The sequence below is a fragment of the Podarcis filfolensis genome, assembly GCF_964270895.1.
Source record: "Podarcis filfolensis genome assembly, chromosome: 15".
Classification (NCBI taxonomy): Eukaryota; Metazoa; Chordata; class Lepidosauria; order Squamata; family Lacertidae; genus Podarcis; species Podarcis filfolensis.
The window spans coordinates 1,559,368-1,581,871 of record NC_139618.1 but is presented as its reverse complement, the minus strand read 5'-3'; the positions used below and the strand labels follow the sequence as shown (position 1 = coordinate 1,581,871).

Here is a 22,504-nt window from a genome sequence, read left to right as displayed (position 1 = left end):
GATAGGGAGGGGAGGTGGGTGGAGAGAGAGAGAGAAAGAGGAAAAGGGGTTCGTGGGAGCAGACATCAGAAAAGGGCACACTCTGTTGAAGTCCTTCCTTGACTAAGAACCCCCTTTTCCTACCTCAACACACTCTTTCTGAGCTTAGAACCCCCACTCCTACTTTGATAGCCCATTTTCCACCTGTGCGGGGATTTTTTTTGGAGGGGGGAAGGTAGGCGGGGAATAGAAACTCTCCAGAGGGGATCTCAACCTACAAAAAAAAGATTCGTGGAAGATAGGAAGTGATTGAACGCTCTCTCCTTCCAGAACTTGGGAGTCTGCTTTGCTCGCTAGAATCCCACCCTCCAGGCAAGAAGGACGGGAGAAAGAGAGAGGGAGGAGGTTGCGTTTCTTTCTTCCTGGCCCCCCACCCCCACTGAAAGCGGTGGGCTCCCCTCCCCCGAGGCTAGGCCGATGTTAGTCAAGGCGATTCGCTCTCCAGGATTTGCGGCGTCGCCGTACTCGGAGCGTTACGGTAAGGAGCTGTCCTTCAGCACCCGGCGGGCGGCGATCCCCGGCGCCGGCGCTGCTGGGCGCTGTCCGCCGTGCTGAAAGCGGCGCTCGCTTGCTCACTCGCTCGCTCGCCGGCTGTACATCGCGCGGAGCCGGCAGCTTCGGGGGCTGGTCGCGGAGCTCGGATGTCTAGAGGAGGAGGAGGAGGAAGAAGAGGAGAAGAAGTCCCAGCCTCGACCGAGCAGATCGCCGAAGGGGGACAGCAGCCCGGCCGGCCGGCCAGCCCTGGAGGGAAGAACCCCAAAGCGCTTGCTTGGGGGCGCGGTGGAAGCCTCTCCGCCTCTCCGCTCGTGAAGCCCCCCTGGACGGGCGATGAAGGGGTCTCCGGCTCCAGCGACCTGTCTCCTCTTAGCAGCCCTCCTCGGGGTCCGGGCGCAAGGTAGGCGATCGCTTCGGGGTGGGGGGTGGTAGGCAAGCCGCCTCCATCTCTTCCATTATTAGGGATGTGAGATTTGGGGGCGGGGGGACTGAGTGTGGGGAAATAACAAAGTGCTTTGCCTAGCATCCAAGCCTCACTCCCCCAAACCCGCTTCGCTATAAATTGCGTTCTTAATACCCCCTGTTTATCTCGCCTCCTCTTCTCTTGTCGTCCCCCCGCCCGTTTTATTTTTCTTAGCAGGTTGCGAGCCAATAGCTTCGGGGGTTCCCTTTGTAATTACCCCACCGTGCGTGCTAATCTTGTTGTTGTTTTAAAGGGGGGAGAGAATGTTATTATTTGACGGAGCGAGGAAAACAAGGGGGAAACAGCGTACAATCGTGTTCGATCCCCTCGGAGAAGAATTGACACACACCCCAAATCTGTACGCGCAGGCGAGAAGGAAAAGAGCCCAGCGGCTGATATAATTAGGTTACAGGAGGCTGCTCTGTGTTGCAAATGAGGGTCTCGCCAGGCGCCTCGGGCAACTCAGCCCCCTTTCCCAGCCAGCGGCCCCCGCAACCTCAACCCATACGGCCGTTTTGATTCTCCTGGATTGGATTTAAAATAATAATAATCATCCAGAGACGCTCCTCGTATGAAACTTCTCCAAGTTCCTCTCGCCAATACTTTTTTTTTAGGAGAGGAGGAGAGAAGGTTCCCCAAAAAGGAAGCCTTCTAGAATCTGCCAGCCCCTCTCTTGAGATACCCCCAGGGACCCGCCAGGCTTCTTAAAGTGGGTCAACCTGACCTCTGTCCTTTAATCGTACTCCTGTCTGCACAGTCTCCCCTGGACCGGCCAAGGTCTGATCCTGTTTTTAATCCCAGATCAAGCAGGGCTAAGCGCCCACTTGCTCCCCTGGGGTTAATTTAGCTCATCTGTAAGGAAAGGGGGGTTGCCTTAAGGGATTCTGAAGCAGTGAATGGTTAGAGCAACAGTCCACTGATGGGGGGGGGGCATCCCTGTCCCAAGGGATATTATTTATGATTCTTAATTTCTGAGTGTGTTTTTACTTAGAGAACATAGTTATCGGGTGGATTCTCTGTTTGCGTAATTAGACTGCCTTTTATTCAAGGCTCTACAAAGCAACTTTCGAGTGTTTGCTATTTGACAGGGACCTAGGTGCCGCCGATAAACTCCGGACAATTTTTTTTATTTACTTATCTTTAAAGCAGTGAAAAACATGCACAGATATCAAAAATATTTTATGCATGAAAATAGCAGAAACAGCTTGGGGAGAATGCCTGATCCCCATTTCTTTTAAAAATAAATGTTTAAAAGGAAGGTCTGTGTTCTCAGACTTACTAGGGGGATTTGGAAGGGGTCTTGCGAAAGTGGGGCAGTGCGCCATTTACAGGGACACAGTCCCTTTCGACACCTCTTCTTCCCCTCCAAGAGATTCTGAACTGCCAAGGCTGTGATCCAGTTTCCTGCCTCTCCCCTCTCAGCGGGGCTTATAGAGGATTGTGCTGTTTCAGGTACTGAGGACAAGGTGTCCCCTTCATAGAATCATTGAATCGTGGAGCCGGAAGGGACCCCGAGGGTCATCTAGTCCAACCCCCTGCAATGCAGGAATCTCAACTAATTTTTCCATGACAGATGGCCATCTAACCTCAGCTGAAAAGTCCTGAATCTATTCCAGGACTTTTAAAACTGGGTTGCGAGGAGGTGGGTGTTGTCACCGTCAACAACAAAAAGTCAAATTGGACTTATATCCTTTGTTAAAGTATTTCCAAAGTTGGGTTGATGGCTCTATCTCTCTCTCACACACATGTATGCACGAACACACACACCGCCCTGTGATTAGGATTGCTCCATGAATAAATGTGAAGCCTTTTGAATTTTTTGTTTTAAATTGTTCCCTTGGATTTATTCCAAATAATGGACGAATCGTTAATGCACACCCCGCCTCCCATCTGTCTCCCTGTGTCACAACCGAGAAAAGAGGCACAATACCTTGATTGTAACAATAAGTTAACAACTCCCCTTGTCCCTGATTTATATTTGCTCTTGTGCATTTTGAAGTGCAATTTTTCAAAAGGATGCTGATATGCCATTTTAAGGCAGGGGGTGAAAAAGCTCTGCACCACACATGAAAGGCCCTGCTTCTGGGTGCAACCGAGATTGAAATCAAGGGAAAGTGGCCTATTGTAAGGACATTCGCTGTAATCGTTATTCCATATTACACACACACACACACACACATATATATAACTGTATGTCATGGTAACCAGGTCTGTATAGACAGATGCTCTCCTGTGTAGTCAGGGAGCGGATGATCCGCACTCGCCACCCTTCCCAAACGATATCCTTTTGGTAAACACACAGCTGCATGGTTCCCCCCCCCCCCGGATTTTAATACAGGGTTTGGGGGTGTTGTCTTAGGAATCCTGTTGGCCAGTCCAAGGTGAAACTTGACTTCTAAGGCTGTGTGAGCTTTGAGAACCTGCGTAGTTTCTGAAAAATACACAACGTTGCACCTAGGTGCTCTGCATTAAGGATGTAATCCTGGTTTTGTAATCGCAGACAATGAAGTCGTATAGGTTCCCCGCCACACCAAGGATGCAATGGCAATGAGGGAGAAGCCTGGTTTGGGGGCCCCTGAACTGTGTGACTGGGGACAGGGGTGGGTCAAGGGTCTTGAAGAGAGACCAGTGCAGGCAGAGCGATCTCAAGTGGTTCCTCACCAGCGTCTTCCAAAGAAATCAAAGTCCAGATGGACATTGGAGTTTAGGAAGGTGGAGCAAGGTGAGCATGTGTGTGTGTTGCAGCGGGAGGACTCTCAGATAGAAAAAGGGACCTCGCCTTAGGAGACAGGGCCAAACAAGTCATTCTATTTGTGTGAAGGAGCCGGCATACAGCTTCCAGGTCATGTGACCAGCATGACTAAGCCGCTTCTGGCGAACCAGAGCAGCGCACGGAAACGCCCTTTACCTTCCTGTCGGAGCGGTACCTATTTATCTACTTGCACTTTGATGTGCTTTTGAACTGCTAGGTTGGCAGGAGCAGGGACCGAGCAACGGGAGCTCTCCCCGTCGCGGGGATCTGAACCGCCAACCTTCTGGTCATCAAGTCCTAGGCTCTGTGGTTTAACCCACAGCGCCACCCGTGTCCCCTTAGCTATGGTAGGGTTGCCATATTTCAAAAAGTGAAAATCCAGACACAAAAGTTGTTGAGCTTTTCTTGGCCAAAGGAGTGGCAGTCCAGAACATCTGGAGGGCACCAGGTTGAAGATGGCCAGTTTATTTCACGATCAGTTTATGCTCTTGACAACTGGGCTCTCTCTCTCTCCTGTGACTGAGATATCATCATGTGATCACTTAAAAAGAAAAATGCCTTTGACCTTTTTGCCTTCTTCCCCAGAAAGAGAGGAGAGGAACTGGTACCTCTTTTCATTGGGGTTTTTTTAAACAGAGGCTGTCAGGGATTCTTTAGCTACGATTTCTGCTTCGAAGGGGGTTGACTTTGGGGGTCCCTTCCCACTATATAATTCTATGATTCGATGAGCCCTTAGCTGCTTCACAGGCCTGGTTCCCTGAGAGCTGCCTGGCTGCTTTCTGAATCTTTCTCTCCTCCCCCTTGCTTGCCCCCTCATCTTTTGTAATGACAGCAAAGCCATGACAAGGTCTTGGCCTTAAGGTCCCTGGTCCTCAGTCACCCACAGGTGCCACTGAACATACACCCCTCCCCCTCTTTGTTGGCCCGGTTTGAAGAGGCAGGCAGCATCCTGGCAGCGAGGCTGAGTTCCTGAGCCCGTGCCAAATTGGGAAAGCCTCTCGGCTTAACTGCTGCTTCAGGCCTTGATCTCCCTTCTTGGCTATTAATTGAGGATGGACAGACGGATTGCCGGTTGGGAGAAATCAGACTTTCAGATTTGTAACAAATCCCCGGTTTGATCCTAGCGAATCACTCCGATATTAACTTCCCTTCCTGGAGCTGGTCACACCACATGCCTGATTTAGCCAGAGATCGGTGAGCTATCCTTTTCCGCAGAGGAAGGGGGACTCTGGGGAAGGTGTTAATCCTCATGTGAGCTTTGCTTGGGGGCTTTGCCCGCTGGTGGGCATGACCCCCCTCCCCCTTGTCTTTTGCAAGAGCAGAAGGAGAAGGGCTTGGTTTTGTGGGGTGTGCAGAGGCCTGTGCTGGCTGGGGCTAATTTTGCTTACTTCCTTTTTTTTGATCTACAATTAAATCAGGTGTGCGCTCAGAATCCAGCGGCTCTGAGAGAGGCACAAAGGGACAGACACACACCCCCAACTGTCAGAAGGCAGTAATGGAGCCTTGGCCTGATCCAGCAGGCCCTTCTCATGTTACTATGAGGGTTCATGAGTGCCAAGGGAAAACCTTAATAGTGCCCCAGCACCAAAGGGTGCCCCCTGGGATAGTGTTTGTTAGGTTAGGCATGTCCGCAGACAATTCCTAAGGTAAGTATACCATCATCTACCTGGCCATCCCATTTTTGATGGTCCCTGCTGTTAAAGAATTCAAAGGCAACCTGCCTTTGGGTTCCAGCTTCTGAAAATAACAAGTGGAGAGTATGATGCTGTTGTGCTCAGGTCATGCTTGCTGGCTTTGCATCATGGGAATCTGGCTGGCCACTGTGGGAACAGGACGTTGGGCTAGAGAGGACTTCAGTCTGATCCACCAGGGCTCTTCTTATGGAGGTCTGCTGGGGTAGCAGAACCTCCATACCCAGGGGCAGCCTACCCCAAAATACCAGATGGTGGGGAACAGCTGGAGAGTTCATGTTGTGCTCAAGTCCTGCTTGCAGGCTTCCCAAACTGGATATTTTGTTGGCCACTGTGGTAACAGGATGCTAGATGGGCCCCCTTTGGTCTGATCCAGCAGCCAGGCTCTATTCTAATGGTCTCACTGGCTGCACCAGCAACAGATTTCTCTGTTTCCATGAGGAGGGAAGCTTAATTAAGACAGGGAGAGATGCAGACAGAGCCATCAGGGTTTGCTCAATTTTGGAATGTCTCCTTTTCTACTGTCTCTTTTTCCTGCTGGGACTAATTTTACATATGTATTTTTAAAATTGTAAAGCACCTTGGCAGAAAAGATATATAAAAACACAGCAAATAAATAGATATATTACAGAAATCACCTGCAGAGGCTTCTGTGAATCTGTGTAGGGGGAGATAGCTGAGAACGCCTTAGCATGACTGAGACCTCTGGTTTGTTTGTTTCTCTGGAGTATCTGTAGCCCACTCTTCAGCCAAAAAGGTTCCCAGAGTGGCATACACACAGTCAGTTAAAACAAGGCAGCCTCTGCCCACAGGCTCTCTGTCTGAAAGAACACGATACACAAGGGAGAAGGTACAGGGAGGGAAGAGGAAAAAATTAAACTCAGGCACTAATTCTTAAACAGTTGCCTGCCAACAGCCAGGGCCAAAGATTAAGTCAGAGCCACCAGGCTGCAGGAAGACCTTGTCACCTGATCACAGCCAAGCCGGAGCAGGAAGCCCTCCAGTATTCCATCCTGTCCAGAAGCAGTCAATTGTCACCATGGGTGGGTCGAGCCAGTCCATAGTTTGCCGCCTGCAGTTCAGCAGATCCCCACAAGGGGCAGCAGCACACACAGGGCCCAGCAATTCCTGACACCGCTTGCAGGGCCAGCTCAAGGCATTTTTCCACCAGAGGCCAGGAAGAAAATGGTGTACACACACAGAGACACAAACACATGAGTTCACATGCATACAGCGTCCAGTTCCACGACTGGCCATTGAAACTTACTTGACGAAACAGTTTCCTCCATAACAACAGACTAGCATAGCAGTTGTTAAGTGCTGGCGCAGAGTAATTTATCGGGAGTGATGCCTCTGGGGCAGCTTTCTCACTCTGCCTAATGATAGGGCCGGTCTTAAGAACCGGACGCCCTGAGAACCTTGCCGCGGGATGTCTCTTGGGAACCGTCATGGAGATCTTTGCTCCCAATAGATAGATACCCAGTGTTGGACGTGTTCCAACAAAACGCAGTCCCTCCAGGGAAATGCCTTGGGCATGAATTTTAAGGAGGAACACGCATAAATATTTGCTGGGATGGAATTTTTTTCCTCCCCCTCCCAAGGATTGATCCATAAGCAAGATACTGGGGAGAGAATGAACGACTGTTCTCTCACTCACTCAGAAATGCCAGAAACTGAGGTGATCCAATGAAAATGATTGGCAGGAAGCCCACATCGGCCTGAAATGCAGGTACTACTTCATCTAAATCATAATTAGGAAAACCGCTGTAGGCAAGATGCAGCAGTCGATGTTCATCAAATTCTGGGAATCGTCCATACATCTGATATGCATGCAGAAGGTGCGCCCAGGTCCATAGAATCATAGAATTGGAGGGTACCCCAGAGACCATCTAGTCAACCCCCACTGCAATGCAGGAATCTCAGCTAAGTCCTGGTATGATATGTAGTATTCTAAACCACTTTGAGACTTAGGGTTGCAGCTATAGTTAAGTTGTGGCTAATTCAACCATGGAATAGGAGCACATTGTTAAACTATGGAACTCTCTGCCACAGGAGGCAGAGATGGCTACCAGACAAATTCGTGAAGGATAAGGCTGTTAGCCACAATGGCTCTCCATGGGCAGCCATACATCTGAATCCCAGTTCCTGGAAGCCACAGGTTGGGAGATTTGCTTTAGTGCCCAGGCTTTTGTGGGCTTCCCTTTGGGGCAGCTGGTTGGCCAACTGTAAGAACAGGATGCTGGCCTGACCCATCTGGGCTCTTCTTCTGTTCAGTGCCAGCCCTGCTCAGAGGAGACCCTTTGAAAATAATGAACATGACTAACAGGCACATTATTTTCAAAGGGTTTACTCTGGGTGCATTTTTTAAAATAATAAAATGACCTACATAAAATAAAATGATAAATTGAACCAAATATCCAGGCAGGGACTAGGAACAGTCCTATGTTGCCTGCTGATATTGTTGGACTCCAACTCCCATCAGCCCTAGCCAATGTAGCCAATGGCAGTGAAGAAGCCCAAACATCTGGAGGGCACGATGTTTACTGGAGTAGCTGGACCAATGGCCTGACTCAGTATCAAGCATCTTCCCACATGCCCTTCTGAATCAGCACTTAATTCAGAATCATGAGGACCAGTGTCTTACTTTATATTGAAAGGAAGCACCTTAGGGAAGGCGTAGAGTCCTTACTTTTCATGCGGGGGGGGGGGGGTCCCAGGTTGAATCCCCATTTGCACCTCCTTTGGGAATGCCTGCAACCCATGAGAGCGGCTGCTGCTGCCAGTCATTGCCAACAACACTGGGCTAAATGCATTACTGCCTATGGGCTCCACAAAAGATCAAAATAATTTTGGTTTGATTTTGGAAATTGTGGGTTATTAAAATTGTGGGTTGCTAAAATAACAAACGTATTAGGAGATAATTTGCGAGGGCGGCGCGATATGATTCCGATTGCCTAGGGGCCTCCGCAGGGTTTAATCCGGCACTGGCTAAGACTGGAGCCGACGGTCTGACTCGGTCTAAGGCGTCTTCGCACCTTCCTAAACTAACGACGAGCCTGGCGCGAGTTGTGCCGGCCGCCCCGAACCCCTGACTCAGTCCTCACCCGCCTCCGCGTTCATTTTGGGGCAATTAGCTGGTACTGTCTTAGCCGCTTTGCATATACAGTGGTACCTCGGGTTAGGTACTTAATTCGTTCCGGAGGTCCGTTCTTAACTTGAAACTGTTCTTAAACTGAAGCACCACTTTAGCTAATAGGGCCTCTGCCGCGCCGCCAGAGCACGATTTCTGTTCTCATCCTGAAGCAAAGTTCTTAACCCGAGGTACTATTTCTGGGTTAGCGGAGTCTGTAACCTGAAGCGTCTGTAACCCGAGGTACCACTGTAATGGGGAGGAGAGGGGGGCGTCTTGGAAGCCACACGTGGCGGACAGCTGGCGCTTTCTTTCCCTCGGAGTTCCTGGGCTTGGTGCGCTCTGTTCGTCTCTCTCTCTCTCTCTCTCTCTCTCTCTCTCTCTCTCTCTCTCTCTCTCTCTGTGTGTGCGCGCGCGTGTGTGTGTGTGTGTGTGTGAGAGAGAGAGAGAGAGAGAGAGAGAGAGAGAGAGAGAGAGGAGCAGCTGGCTCTCAGCGGACGCCTCAGGGCACCAGAAGCGCATCCTCGGGGGAGCGAGGACGGTGGGCTAACCTTTTAGCAAACTCCCGGCTCCTGGGATGGAGCCAGAGGACAACTGCGCGCCATCCGGCATCTCCTGGGGCCAGGAGGCAAAAGGAACACGAACCGCTAAGTGTCGAAATCGCAGGGTGTGTGTGTGTTTTTTAAAAAAAGCCAAACTGGTGTCGCACATCTTGAACTCTTCTTGGGTGCCTTGGAATGGAGGGAGAGAAATATTGCTGGCAGGGGGCTGCTTTTGAGGTGGGGGGCAGAAAGACAGGGCAGAGCCACAGCCAATGAAAGGCGGAGCTAACGCCTAATATTTCCCCCCTCCTCCTCTTCCTCCTCCCTGCTGAGTCCTGCTAGGGGCAGCATTCACAACAAGCACTTAAAAGTCACTTTGATGACACTTTGATGACCGCCAGGCCTTTGGTTTGGACTCAGTCTGACCCTTATGTTGCCCTCCCCTTATAGTCTTGATCTATCGGCTACTTTTAAAACGAGGCTGCTTTTTACATTGCATTTTAACCTGTATTTTAAATTGTTTCCCCCCCCCCCCCTATTATGTTTTTACTGTGATTTTATTGGTGTTAGCCGCCCTGAGCCCGACTCTGGCCGGGGAGGGCGGGGTATAAATAAATAAATAAAATATTATTATTATTATTATTATTATTATTATTATTATTATTAGCAGCTGCAGCTTCCCCCCAAAGAATTCTGGGAACTGCTGAAAGTTGTTTGGCGCCCCCTCTCCCCTTCCCAGAGTTCCCAGAGAATGATGGTTGAGAACGGCTCCAGGAATTGTAGCTCTGGGAGGGAAATAGGGGCCACCTGCCAGGGATTCTTGAGACACGATTCCTGCGTTGCAGCAGCGGGTTGGGCTGGATGACCCCTGGGGGTCCCTTGCAGCCTTACAAGTCCATGGCTCCCGTTGCTCTGCCTTCCCTTCTGCCCTCCCCACCTGGAGAGGCAAACCTTGCTGGACGTGCTTTGAGAGAGCTGTTAAACCTTCTGCAATAAGTACAAGCAGATCCCTTGTGAAGCTAAACGTTCTATTAAACAGCGAGCAGGGTTTCATAAAAGCGGATAGAAAAAGCTGTTGCGGCCCTTTTAAAACACCCTGGCGGCTTTGGAAGCCCCCGTGGGGCAACCTCTTTCAGAGCTGAAGGAATACAGCCAGAGGAGCTGCAGTGGGGCTTTGAAGGCCGTCTCCTCGAGAGTCAGAGCACCCCCAGATTGAAGGCCGCACCCCAATGACAGAGACCGTATATCACCTTTGGATGGGGGCTCTCAAAGTGTGACCCATGGACCACCATAGCCCTGTGAGCTTCATTCGGGAGGTCTGCGTTAAACATCCACATTGATTTTGTTAAAATATATATATATATTATTGCTTCTTTGATTCCTTCCATTGTCTTTTATTGTCCTACAGTGTGAAATCCCGTGGAATGCAAATTGTAGCACATTAAAATCCAATATTGGAAATGAAAGAAGCAAGCGAACTGCCATTAGGAATCACCCGGTCCCAGCAGTTGCTGCAGCAGGCAGTCAAATCATTTCACGGAGCAGAAGGCGATCTGTGGCAACTAGCCAGGATGCCTATGTTCTGCCTCTATGGTGGAAGGCAGCTATTAATATTATTATTATTATTATTATTATTATTATTATTTGTATACCACACTTCATCTGAAGATCCCAGGGTGCTTTGCAACAGAAAAATACGAAATGAAAATACAAAATACATAATAAAACAAAAACAAGCCGGTGGCCCCCCCTCCCACAAACACATTTAAAAAGCCATGGAATGGTATTCGGCCAAATGCCTGGTTGAATCATAGAACTGCAGAGTGGGAAGGGACCCCACAGGGTCATCTAGTCCAACCCCCTGCAATGCAGGAATCTCAGCTGAAGCAACATGACGGATCAACAGTCTCTTCCATTGTTGAACAACTCTTGTCGCCAGAAAGTTCTTCCTGATGTTGAGTGGGAATCTGCTTCCTTTTAACTTGAGGTCATTGGCCATGTGACAGCCCTTGAGATATCTGAAGATGGCCACCATATAATAACAATAACAATCTTATTATTTATACCCTGCCCATCTGGCTGGGTTTCCCCAGTCACTCTGGGCAGCTTTCAGCACATAAAAAATTGTAAAATATTAGACATAATAAACTTCCCTGAACAGGGCTACCTTCAGATGTCTTCTAAAAGTCAGATAGTTGTTTATTTCCTTGACAACTGGTGGTAGGGCGTTCCAAAGGGCGCCACCACCAAGAAGGCCCTCTGCCTGGTTCCCTGTAACCTCACTTCTCACAGGGAGGGAACCGCCAGAAGGCCCTCGAAGCTGGACCTCAGTGTCCGGGCTGAATGATGGTGGTGGAGATGCTCCTTCAGGTCTACTGGGCCGAGGCCGTTTAGGGCTTTAAAAGTCAGCACTAACACTTGGAATTGTGCTTGGAAACGTCCTGGGAGCCAATGTAGGCTTCAAAATATATCCTCTCAGTAGTCTCCTGTTTTCCAGGTTAACATCCCCAACTCTTTCAACCATTCCTCATAAAGCTTGAAATGTTTTCACCTCGTGCCTAAAGATATGTAACGAAGGCTTCTGAATACCAGCTGCTGGAAACCATAGGAGGGGAGATTCCTCTTGTACTCAAATCCTGCTTTCTGGTTGGCCACTGTGAGAACAGAATTCTTGACCAGAGAGTTGCTGGCAGAGCAAAGCCATCCTGGCAAATAGCCATAAATAGCCACCATGAATTTGTCTAACCCTCTTCTAAAGCCATGTAGCTTGGTGGCCATCACTGCCTCCTGTAGCAGAGAGTTCTATAGTCTAACTATGCGCTGCATGAAGGTGTGTGTGTCCTTCTATCAGTCTTGAATCTTCCACCCTTCAACTTCATCGGAGGTCCACGGGATCTTGTGTTTCCACAATGGCAAGCCATGCCTTTGGTTCCTCTACACCAGGCACCCCCAACCTGTGGCCCTCCAGATGTTTTGGCCTACAACTCCCATGATCCCTAGCTAACAGGACCAGTGGTCAGGGATCATGGGAATTGTAGTCCAAAACATCTGGAGGGCCGAAGGTTGGGGGCTGCCTGCTCTACAGCTAAACATACAATAAAATAAAATAAAATTCCACCTGCCGCCTCAAACTTTTTGCAGACTAGCTCACATTTTTGTAGCTGCCAGAGCAAAGTTTGCTGTGTGGGTGCATAAATATGTCTTTGAGAGCAAGAAAGAGATACATCTTTCCCCCCCCCCCCCCAGGAGAGGGCTGTGGGTCTGTTGTTCAGTGAGCAACTTAGGGGCAACTTAGTAAGTAATGTGCAGGCTGAGAAGGGGGCTTCAGCCAAGGAGTTCGGATCGCCACCCCAAGCATCAGAATTGGGGCGCATCACAGTGTGCCGCTGTGTTCACCTGGGACAGATCGGAAGATCACCTGAGGAGACCAGATGCTGGTGTGAGGAGGCCCCTTTGGCGCCTGAGGGGAATCGGCCCTGGCAACCCAGCAAGCAGGTTTTTCTCTGTGTGGAGGCGGTGGAAGAGGCGGCGAGGGAATGCGATGCGCCAGCAGGCCTGCGTTTCTCTTTCTGCTCTGAGTGCAGGAAAATTACAGCTTTCCAGAGATATCTGTATTTTTAGCTGGGGCCAGGCACGTCGTAATTAATCTCGCTAAGGGGATCTGGGGAGCGTGTTACATCTTTCTCCTTGAGAGCGCAGGAGTGACGTGGCTCTCTGACGGGCAGCTCCTTGGAGTGGGGGAGGGGTGTGGTCTCCCCCCCAAAAAAGGGAGGAGAAAATGGATTATCTCATTATGAGCTTTCCAGAGGTTGCTAGAGGACCAGCTCTGCCATTAAACCAAGGGAGGCAGGAGATTCTGAGAGGAGGGGAGGGGCAGGTATGGGTCTGGGGGGCATTATTAATATTATTATTATTATTATTATTATTATCATCATCATCATCATCATTGCCTATTAGCCAGCAGGAGTGCCTGGGGCCATGGGTGCCACGCAGCATGCATGGCCCTGGCACTGAAATTTGCGGGTGCCCAACGCCTTAATGGGAGTTGGCACCTATGTTAGCCAGGTTGGCTATGCTGTGCCCCCACAATGTTTCTGAATCCCAGTTGCTTGGAAACTGCAGGAGGGGAGTGTTACTGGTTTTCCTTTGGAGCTTCTGGTGGGCCGCCTCCCGTGAAGGTTCGGAAGGTGATTATGGAATTTATTTACTGCTTAACGCCAACATACTTGCCCAAGCAGCTTGCAAGGTGTGCAAAGCAGGTACAGAAATATCAAAAGGTGAATCGCGAAAAACCCAACAACGAAACGATCCCTTCTAAAACACTGAAATAAACGAGCGTAATTGAAGCAGGCAATCAGACAGCGCGGCAATTAAAACAGGAGGCTTGGGTCGGGAGATCAAGGGAATGCCTGGGTAAACAGGTGCTTCCTAAAAAGCCGGCAGGATGCCAATAGTGATTTGCTTGGGTGCCTCTTGCAAAGACGTTGCAGAAGCCGAGATTTTAGCTTGTCCACTCGGTGGGGAGAAAAGCTGAAACTATGGGAACAATCCCTCTTCTCTAACTAATATCGGATGATTCTTGGTTCCTTTCTGCTCCCTATTTTTTTTCAGTCTTCACACAAATTCCCTGCATTTCTGCATCCGTTTGCAAACCCATCTCTCTCCCTGCCCAGAGTCCTCGTGAAAATTCATCAGTATTTTTGTGCTAATTTCGTGGACACACCTTTGCAAGCTATTTCCCCTGCCATAATTGCTTGCTGTGTGTTATTTTCACAAATATATGTAATCTGCTGCTTCGGGTCAGTGGCCCATCAATCCAACATCCTGTTCTCACAGCAGCCAGCCAGAAAGGAGTTTCTTGTTAAACATTAGGAAGAACTTTCTGAGAGTAAGAGGTGTTCAACAGGAGAACAGACTTCCTTGGAAGGTGGTAGAATCACCTTCCTTGGAGGTTTTTAAGCAGAGGTTGGATGGCCGTCTGTCATGCATGTGGGATGTAGAACACAAGAGCAGTCAAGTACAACATTCCTAGAGTGAGCATGTTTACACATGGGGAGGAATGTTTGTCCAGCCAGCAGGTAAACTTCCTGTTTCCTTCTGGGCTGCGACAGACTTCCTCTGCATGTGACTAGAAGTGGGCGTGGCCTCACCTGTGCAGGTAACGACAAAAGCACAGGGCAGGAAAGCCATCTCTCCCTCTTTGACTACATGCATCGAAGAAGCAACATCTGCTTAGCCAAAGATGCTCTCTTGGCTCCAGCCAAGAGAGGACAAAGGGACTGTCTCCTTATGAGATAGTTTCCAGGTGTATGTCACTTTTCTAAGCTAAGTCTGCCTTCTGGGATCCTATTGTGAACAGAATGATGTGTGAGTAAACCTTTTTTATACTTTTATAGAAGACTGTGTCGTGTCTTATCTTTTATGAGGGAATAAGGGGAAAATACCAGCACAGTTATTATAGAGGCTTTAGCGAGCCTGAGCAAACGCATCCGCTGAGTTTAAAAAGGGGAATGTTACTCTGCTAAATTGTGAACTTGTTAACACAAGTTGGAAAGGCTATAACCAAACAATATATCCTCTCCTGCATCCCTGAACATCCCCACAATTCATACTTTAGATGAGATTCCTGCATTGCAGGGGCTGGACCAGATGACCCTCAAGGTCTCTTACAACTCTACAATTCTATGATTTGAGCAGGATTTGGGCACAAGAGGACTCTCCCTTCCTGTGCCTTCTTCCAGCAACTGGTATTCAGAAGCATGGCTGCCTTCAGCTGTGGAGGCAGAGCAGAGCTATCCTGGCTAGCAGCCAACGATCACCCTCTCCTCTTCCATGAATTTGTCCAATCGTCCTTTAATGCCATCTAGATTGGTGGTCATCCCTGCCTCCTGTGGGAGGGAGTTCCACAGTTTAACAGTGTGTTACACTGTAATGATAATAGATAGATGATAGATAGAGAGATGATAGATAGATGATAGATAGATAGATGATAGATAGATGATAGATGATAAATTGATGATAGATAGATATAGATAGATGATAGATGATAGATAGATAGATGATAGATAGATGATAAATTGATGATAGATAGATATAGATAGATGATAGATAGATATAGATAGATGATAGATAGATGATAGATAGATAGATGATAGATAGATATAGATAGATGATAGATATAGATAGATAGATGATAGATAGATGATAGATAGAGATAGATAGATATAGATAGATAGATGATAGATAATAGATAGATAGAAATAGATAGATGATAGACAGATGCATTCATAGGTACAGTTATCCTTAAGAGACACATTTTTCTACCATTTTTGACTTGGAGCCATGGAACAGGAGGCCTGGAAGCCTTGCTTTGCTTTCAGGATAATGAACGCAGCTCAGCTCTGGAGCCGTGCGAATCACAGAGGATAACCTGAGTTTCATTTCATGCATTGTTTGAGGAAGAGCAAACTGGGGGATTTCTGATATCAGAAGGAGACCTGGATGCAATTCCCCCTCTCCCGCCTTATCTGGAACCGGCGGCTGCCGTTCTTTGGCCTCTTGTTCCCGTTGCCCCTCTGTCCATCGCTAAAGCCTTTTTGTCTCTGCACATATGTGGCCAGGGACATCCCTCCCTCCCTCCCTTCCTCGCTCTGCTTGGCGAGGGCAGTCAAGGACATCAGTGCTGCAGCTTCCCCACGGAGGCAGGCAACTGAAACAAAGCTAACCCTGGTTAATAGAGGTCAGGCAGGCTGGAATCCTGGGGGGGCGGGGGGCGAGCAGAGGCTCATTTCCTCCAGTACATTGGCAGGTACTCCAGCTCCCGCTGCCCACCTCTCCCCACTTGCGTAGAAAGCTTTTCTGTTCCACTTCTCGCTGCGGTGAGCTTCCGAAATCCACCCCGCTCTTTCTCACTGCTGACCCCCCTCCCTGTGAAGGAGCTCCATGGTGCAAGGGGGGGGCACCTGCCTTGCATGCAGAAGGCCCCACTGGCATCTCCACGTTGGGCTGGAGATATCTGAAAACTGGGTGAGGGTGTCTCCGTTGTCTGCTGAGGACTGGAATCTTACTTTCTTGTTAGGGATAGTGCTGAGCTAGATGGATGTGGCAAATAAATATTCTGAAGTTTGCATACATATTGTATAGTTAAAGCCATGGTTTTCCCAGTAGTGATGTATGGAAGTGAGAGCTGGACCATAAAGAAGGCTGATCGCCAAAGAATGGATGCTTTTGAATTCTGGTGCTGGAGGAGACTCTTGAGAGTCCCATGGACTGCAAGAAGATCAAACCTCTCCATTCTGAAGGAAATCAGCCCTGAGTGCTCACTGGAAGGACAGATCCTGAAGCTGAGGCTCCAAGACTTTGGCCACCTCATGAGAAGAGAAGACTCCCTGGAAAAGACCCTGATGCTGGGAAAGATGGAGGGCACAAGGAGAAGGGGACGACAGAGGATGAGATGGCTGGACAGTGTTATTGAAGCTACCAGCATGAGTCTGACCAAACTGCGGGAAGCAGTGGAAGACAGGAGTGCCTGGCGTGCTCTGGTCCAGGGGGTCACAAAGAGTCAGACACAACTAAACAACAACAACAAATGCATACATATTATTGCATAACTGAAGAAAACCCCCGGCACGAACCAAGAATGAAAGGCAGTATTCTGTGTTCCTGTTCAAATCAGCCTTGAGTTCAGAACCATGAGGACTGGAGCCTCACTTTGTGAGGGAAGGGCCACAGCACTTTGGTAGACCCCCCGCTTTGTATACAGAAGCCCTGAGTTCAATTCTCAAGGGCATCTCCAGGTAGGGCTGGGGGAAGACTTGTGGGAATGTTCAGGGATGCAGGGAGGCTATATTGTTTGATTATAGCCTTTCCAACTTAACAAGTTCCACAATTTAGCAGAGTAACATTCCCCTTTTTAAACTGACACAGCGGAAGTGTTTGCTCAGGCTCGCTAAAGCCTCTATAATATGTTTTAAATGTAATTCCCCTTTAGTCCCTCATAAAAAGATAAGACACGACAGTCTTCTATAAAAGTATAAAAAGAGTTTACTCACTCACATTCTGTTCACAATTGGATCCCAGAAGGCAGACCTGGCTTAGAAAAGTAACATACACCTGGAAACTATCTCATAAGGAGACAGTCCCTTTGTCCTCTCTTGGCAAGAGAGCATCTTTCGCTAAGCAGATGTTGCTTCTTTGACAAAAGTAGTCAGAGAGAGAGAGAGCTGGCAGCCAGTCCTATGCTTTTGCTACCTGCACGGATGAGGCCACGCCCACCTCTAATCACATGCAGAGGAAGTCTGTTCCAGACATGAGAAACAGGACGTTCTGACTGGCTGGTCCAGACATCCCCTTTTATGTCCACTCTAGGGATGTTGTACTTGACTGCTCTTGCGTTTCACATCCCACAAGACTTCCTGTTTGAGACCCTGAAGACCAGGTGTACTAAGTCATACCCTTGGTCCCTTTAGCTCAGTGTTGTCTGCACTGACTGGTAGCAGCTGTCCAGGGTTTCAGGTCAGGAGTCTTTCCCAGCCCTTCCTGAAGATGCTCTTGGGGGACTGAACCCGGGACCTTCTGCACAGAAAGCTTCTACCTTAAGTCTAAGTAACGCTAGGCAAGGTGGCCTAGTGGTCTGCTGTGAGGCTAAAATGGCTTCGTTCATTCAGGGCGTGGCATTTGTGGACCCTGGCCTATCCTTCCCCATCTCTTTCCCCCTCTCTTAAAGGCCACATTCTCACCATCCATTTAAAGCACCTACTTCGAACAGTCATGGCTTCCCCCAAAGAATTCTGGGAAGTGTAGTTTGTTAAAGGTGATGAGAGTCGTACGGACACACACAGAGACACAGAGACACACTCCAGTGCCAGAGCTACAATCCCCAGAGTTCCCTGTGATGGGAGATTGGTTCAGAAACCACTCTGGGAACTGCAGTGCTGCACGGCGTCTCCAAAAGACTCTTGGCACCCTTTACACAGCACGGCTCCAAGAATCCTGTGGGAGAAACCATGATTATTGCCTGTTGACCTCAAGCAGGGCCCCTTCCCTGCACTCTTTTTGCCACCTGCTAAAAACATTCATGTTTGGGCAAGGCTGTCCAGGGGCTTAGAAAGCTGAGGTGAGTTTTAGTTTCAGCATTTTCAAGTATTCTTGCAAATTGATTTTCTTTTTGTAAACTACTTTAAGGGTATGTTTGTTTTCAGTTTTTTTAACAATCAAGCAATGCATAAATTTTATGAAACAAAAAATAAAAAACAGGGGAAATTCCAGCTCTGGGAACTGTAACGCAATGCGGCATCTTCTAACAATGTTCAGCACCCTTAAGGCACAGCTCCCAGAATCCTTTGGGGGAAGCCGTGACTGTTTATAGGAGCATTGCTGGGCTGAAGCGCAGGGATGCTTTGGCTGTGATTCCTCCATTGCAGGGGTTGGACTAGATGACCCTTGGGGTCCCTTCCAACCCCACAATTCTATGGTTCTATGAGAGGGGTGGTTTGGACGTGACCAAATTCTGTGCAATGCTTTTTCAGAGAGCAAACTGGCTACAAATGGGTCAACTTTCCTTTTAAATGCTTACCTGACCTGCCTCAGAAGCCACACTGGGTTGCTGGCCCCCGACATGGCAACAGAGGGGGTCCCCACATCCTACAGATTCACCCACCCCTGGAGAGGGGATAGCACAGGTGTTGCGTTGCCATCGGTCTCAGGAGGGATATGTTGACGTCTTTAGCGTTGATCACAACCCTGGGATTAGCGCGGACAACATATGGCTTCTTTATGTAACGGGATCTCTGTCTTGACTGTGGCTCCTCCTCGCAGCTAGTGCTGGCGGGTCTCAGGGAACGGCTTGCGAGGGGGCTCCCGGGGCTTTAAGGGGGCAAGAGGGACCCCCCCCTACATAACAAAGTTCTCATGGGGTAACTGCTGCTCTCAACCTCAGATACGCAGATGACACAACCTTGATGGCAGAAAGTGAGGAGGAATTAAAGAACCTTTTAATGAGGGTGAAAGAGGAGTGCGCAAAATATGGTCTGAAGCTCAACATCAAAAAAACGAAGATCATGGCCACTGGTCCCATCACCTCCTGGCAAATAGAAGGGGAAGAAATGAAGGCAGTGAGAGATTTTACTTTCTTGGGCTCCATGATCACTGCAGATGGTGACAGCAGCCACAAAATTAAAAGACGCGTGCTTCTTGGGAGAAAAGCAGTGACAAACCTAGACAGCATCTTAAAAAGCAGAGACATCACCTTGCCGACAAAGGTCCTTATAGTTAAAGCTATGGTTTTCCCAGTAGTGATGTATGGAAGTGAGAGCTGGACCATAAAGAAGGCTGATCGCCAAAGAATGGATGCTTTTGAATTCTGGTGCTGGAGGAGACTCTTGAGAGTCCCATGGTCTGCAAGAAGATCCAACCTCTCCATTCTTAAGGAAATCAGCCCTGAGTGCTCACTGGAAGGACGGATCCTGAAGCTGAGGCTCCAATACTTTGGCCACCTCATGAGAAGAGAAGACTCCCTGGAAAAGACCCTGATGCTGGGAAAGATGGAGGGCACAAGGAGAAGGAGGACGACAAAGGACGAGATGGTTGGACAGTGTTCTCAAAGCTACCAGCATGAGTTTGACCAAACTGCGGGAGGCAGTGGAAGACAGGAGGGCCTGGCGTGCTCTGGTCCAGGGGGTCGCGAAGAGTCAGAAACAACTAAACAACAACAACAAATGCATACATATTATTGCATAACTGAAGAAAACCCACAGCACGAACCAAGGGTGAAAGGTAGCATTCTGTGTTCCTGTTCCAATCAGCCTTGAGTTCAGAACCATGAGGACTGGAGCCTCACTTTATTTGTGAGGGAAGGGCCACAGCACTTTGGTAGAGCTCCCGCTTTGTATACAGAAGCCCTGAGTTCAGTTCTCAAGGGCATCTCCACAAGGCACAAGGAGAAGGGGACGGCAGAGGACGAGATGGTTGGACAGTGTTCTCGAAGCTACCAGCATGAGTTTGACCAAACTGCGGGAGGCAGTGGAAGACAGGAGGGCCTGGCGTGCTCTGGTCCAGGGGGTCACGAAGAGGTGGACACAACTAAACGACAACTGCTGCTCTCAAAGGCTTGCAGAAGGCGGAGTTTTCACCAAGCGAATGGAAGGGACGTGTTTAGCAAAGAGAGTTGTAGCTCAGTGGTGGAGCAGAAGGCTCCCAGCTCAATTCCTACCAGTGGCATCTCCAAGAAGGGCTGGGAGCTGCTGCCAGTCAGTGTAAACAATACTGAGCTAGATGGACTTGGAATAAGGCTGCTTCCTGGGTTCCTAAGTGCCTTGGAAGCTGGCAAACTGTCTCACAATGCCATGTTCATGCCATCAGGGCTGAGGGCGTGGAAGGGCTGAGCAGGCCAGCTCTGTCCCGTGTGAACTGGTAGCTCACGGCATCTCTGAGCATATGCAGAATGCCTTTGGGTAGAAGTGAAACATACAGGCTGGCATCCGTCTGTCTTGGGAGACAACGGAGGAATGCGTCTTTGGGGGCAAGGCCAAGCTGTTGGAAGGTTGTAGCGCCTGCTGTGGCTCCAGAGCAGGGGTCAGCAAACTTTTTCAGCAGGGGGGCTGGTCCACTGTCCCTCAGACATTGTGGGGGCCCAGACTATATATTTGGGGAGGGAATGAACAAATTCCTATGCCCCACAAATAACCCAGAGATGCATTTTAAATACAGTGGTACCTCAGGTTATATATACTTTAGGTTACAGACTCTGCTAACCCAGAGATAGTACCTCAGGTTAAGAACTTTGCTTCAGGATGAGAACAGAAATCGTGCTCTGGCTGTGTGGCAGCAGCTGTAGGCCGCATTAGCTAAAGTGGTGCTTCAGGTTAAGAAAAGTTTCAGGTTAAGAATGGACCTCCAGAACGAATTAAGTTCTTAACCCGAGGTACCACTGTAGAAGCACACATTCTACTCATGTAAAAACACGCTGATTCCCGGACCATCCGCGGGCCAGATTTAGAAGGCGATTGGGCCGGATTCGGCCCCCGGGCCTTAGTTTGCCTACCCATGCTGTAGAGCAGTGTTTCTCAACCTTGGGTCCCCAGATGTTGTTGGACTACAACTCCCATCATCCCTGAGCTCTGGCCTTACTAGCTAGGGGTGATGGGAGTTGTAGTTCAAGAACATCTGGGGACCCAAGGTTGAGAAAGGCTGCTGTAGAGTCTGTGGCGGGAGAGACTTCTTTTGTTGCATTGCCGTAATAAACTAGATAGGACAATTGCTTTGAATCAGGATCTGCTTATGTTATGGGGGGGGGGGCAGCTTGCAATTTAAATGTGTCATCAAGGAAGCCGTTCCCACACCAGAAAATAAGAAGAGGCCAATGACCCATCTGGTCCAGCATCGTGTTCTCACAGTGGCCAACCAGATGCCCATTGTGGGAAAGCTGCAAGCAGGACTTGAACACAAGATCCCTCTCCCCTCCTGGGGTTTCCTGATGGCTAGTAGCCATCAATAGCCCTCCTCTTCTCCTCCTCCTCCTCTGTAAATTTGTCCAATCCTCTTTTACAGACCCTCCTCCAAAAGTCCCCAGGTGTTTTCAACGGAATAAAAAAAATAAATAGCCGAAAGGTGCAGGTTTGTGTATCCAGGCAAGGCCGTGGTGGGGGTGTTGATTGGCGAGTGCCAATTCCATAGCAGGGACGTGGGTCCCCCCCCCCCCCCGCACTCCAACCGCAGCCCTAAGGAATCGCATGCATCTGCAACTTTTGCGGCTGCTTTAAGGGAAAATTGGAATGCAGCAACGTGTGTGCGCGAAGCAGGAGGGTTCAGTTCCCCGGCTCTCTGGCTGGGACCAGATAAGGCGGAACAGCAAACGCCGCATTAGCTTAATCTGGAGATTAATTTGCGAGGGATGCGCTGGGGCAGAGTCTGTTCCATTTCAATTTGGGTCGTATTGGGCACAGGCTGCTGTCAGCGGCCTCTGTCTCTCCTGCTCCTGCTCCCGTCCTTGGCAGCCTCTCCATACCTTCCAGTCAGCAGGACTTTCTTGCTCCCTGTCCCCTAACAGGCTCCCAATCGCCCCCTTACCTCCCTCTTCCCATGTTCTTCTTCCTTCTTCCTTTCCTTTTCACCCCCTGGTCCACCAGCCTCTGCCTCCTCTTCCCCCCCTTCCTGCCACAACTGACTCAAGCTCCTAGGCCTGTGTGAGGTTTCCCCAGATTTCCTTCACCGTCTTCCTTCTTAGCCGCCTTTATAGGCAGAGCAATCCTTCATGGCTTCTGTCTCATACAGGAAAGCTTTTGGGCCCTTCCTTTCTGGGAAACCTCCATGTCTGTGGTGGGTGGGACCAGAGGCAAAAGTGGGTGGAGCAATGGATCTTTTACCTTTCAATGTTCATGGAGAGCACCCCATTCC

General features: G+C 49.3%; 1 protein-coding gene across 8 annotated transcripts in view; it reads left to right on the top strand.

The window, feature by feature from the left end:
• Nucleotides 1-429: 429 nt before the first annotated feature.
• The window catches only part of SEZ6 (seizure related 6 homolog), a 110,804-nt gene continuing 88,729 nt past the window's right edge, over nt 430-22,504 (top strand). For 7 of the 8 annotated variants that reach the window (XR_014541907.1, XR_014541908.1, XR_014541909.1 and 4 more), the window contains exon 1: nt 431-934. Coding sequence is in view for 2 of the 8 variants with exons in the window: in XM_083587551.1 (XP_083443677.1) it covers nt 868-934 (67 nt within the window). In the remaining 6 variants the exon portion in view is untranslated. Of the gene's footprint in view, nt 935-22,504 lie in introns of all 8 variants that reach the window. The other variant, XM_083587552.1, reaches the window with a different exon arrangement.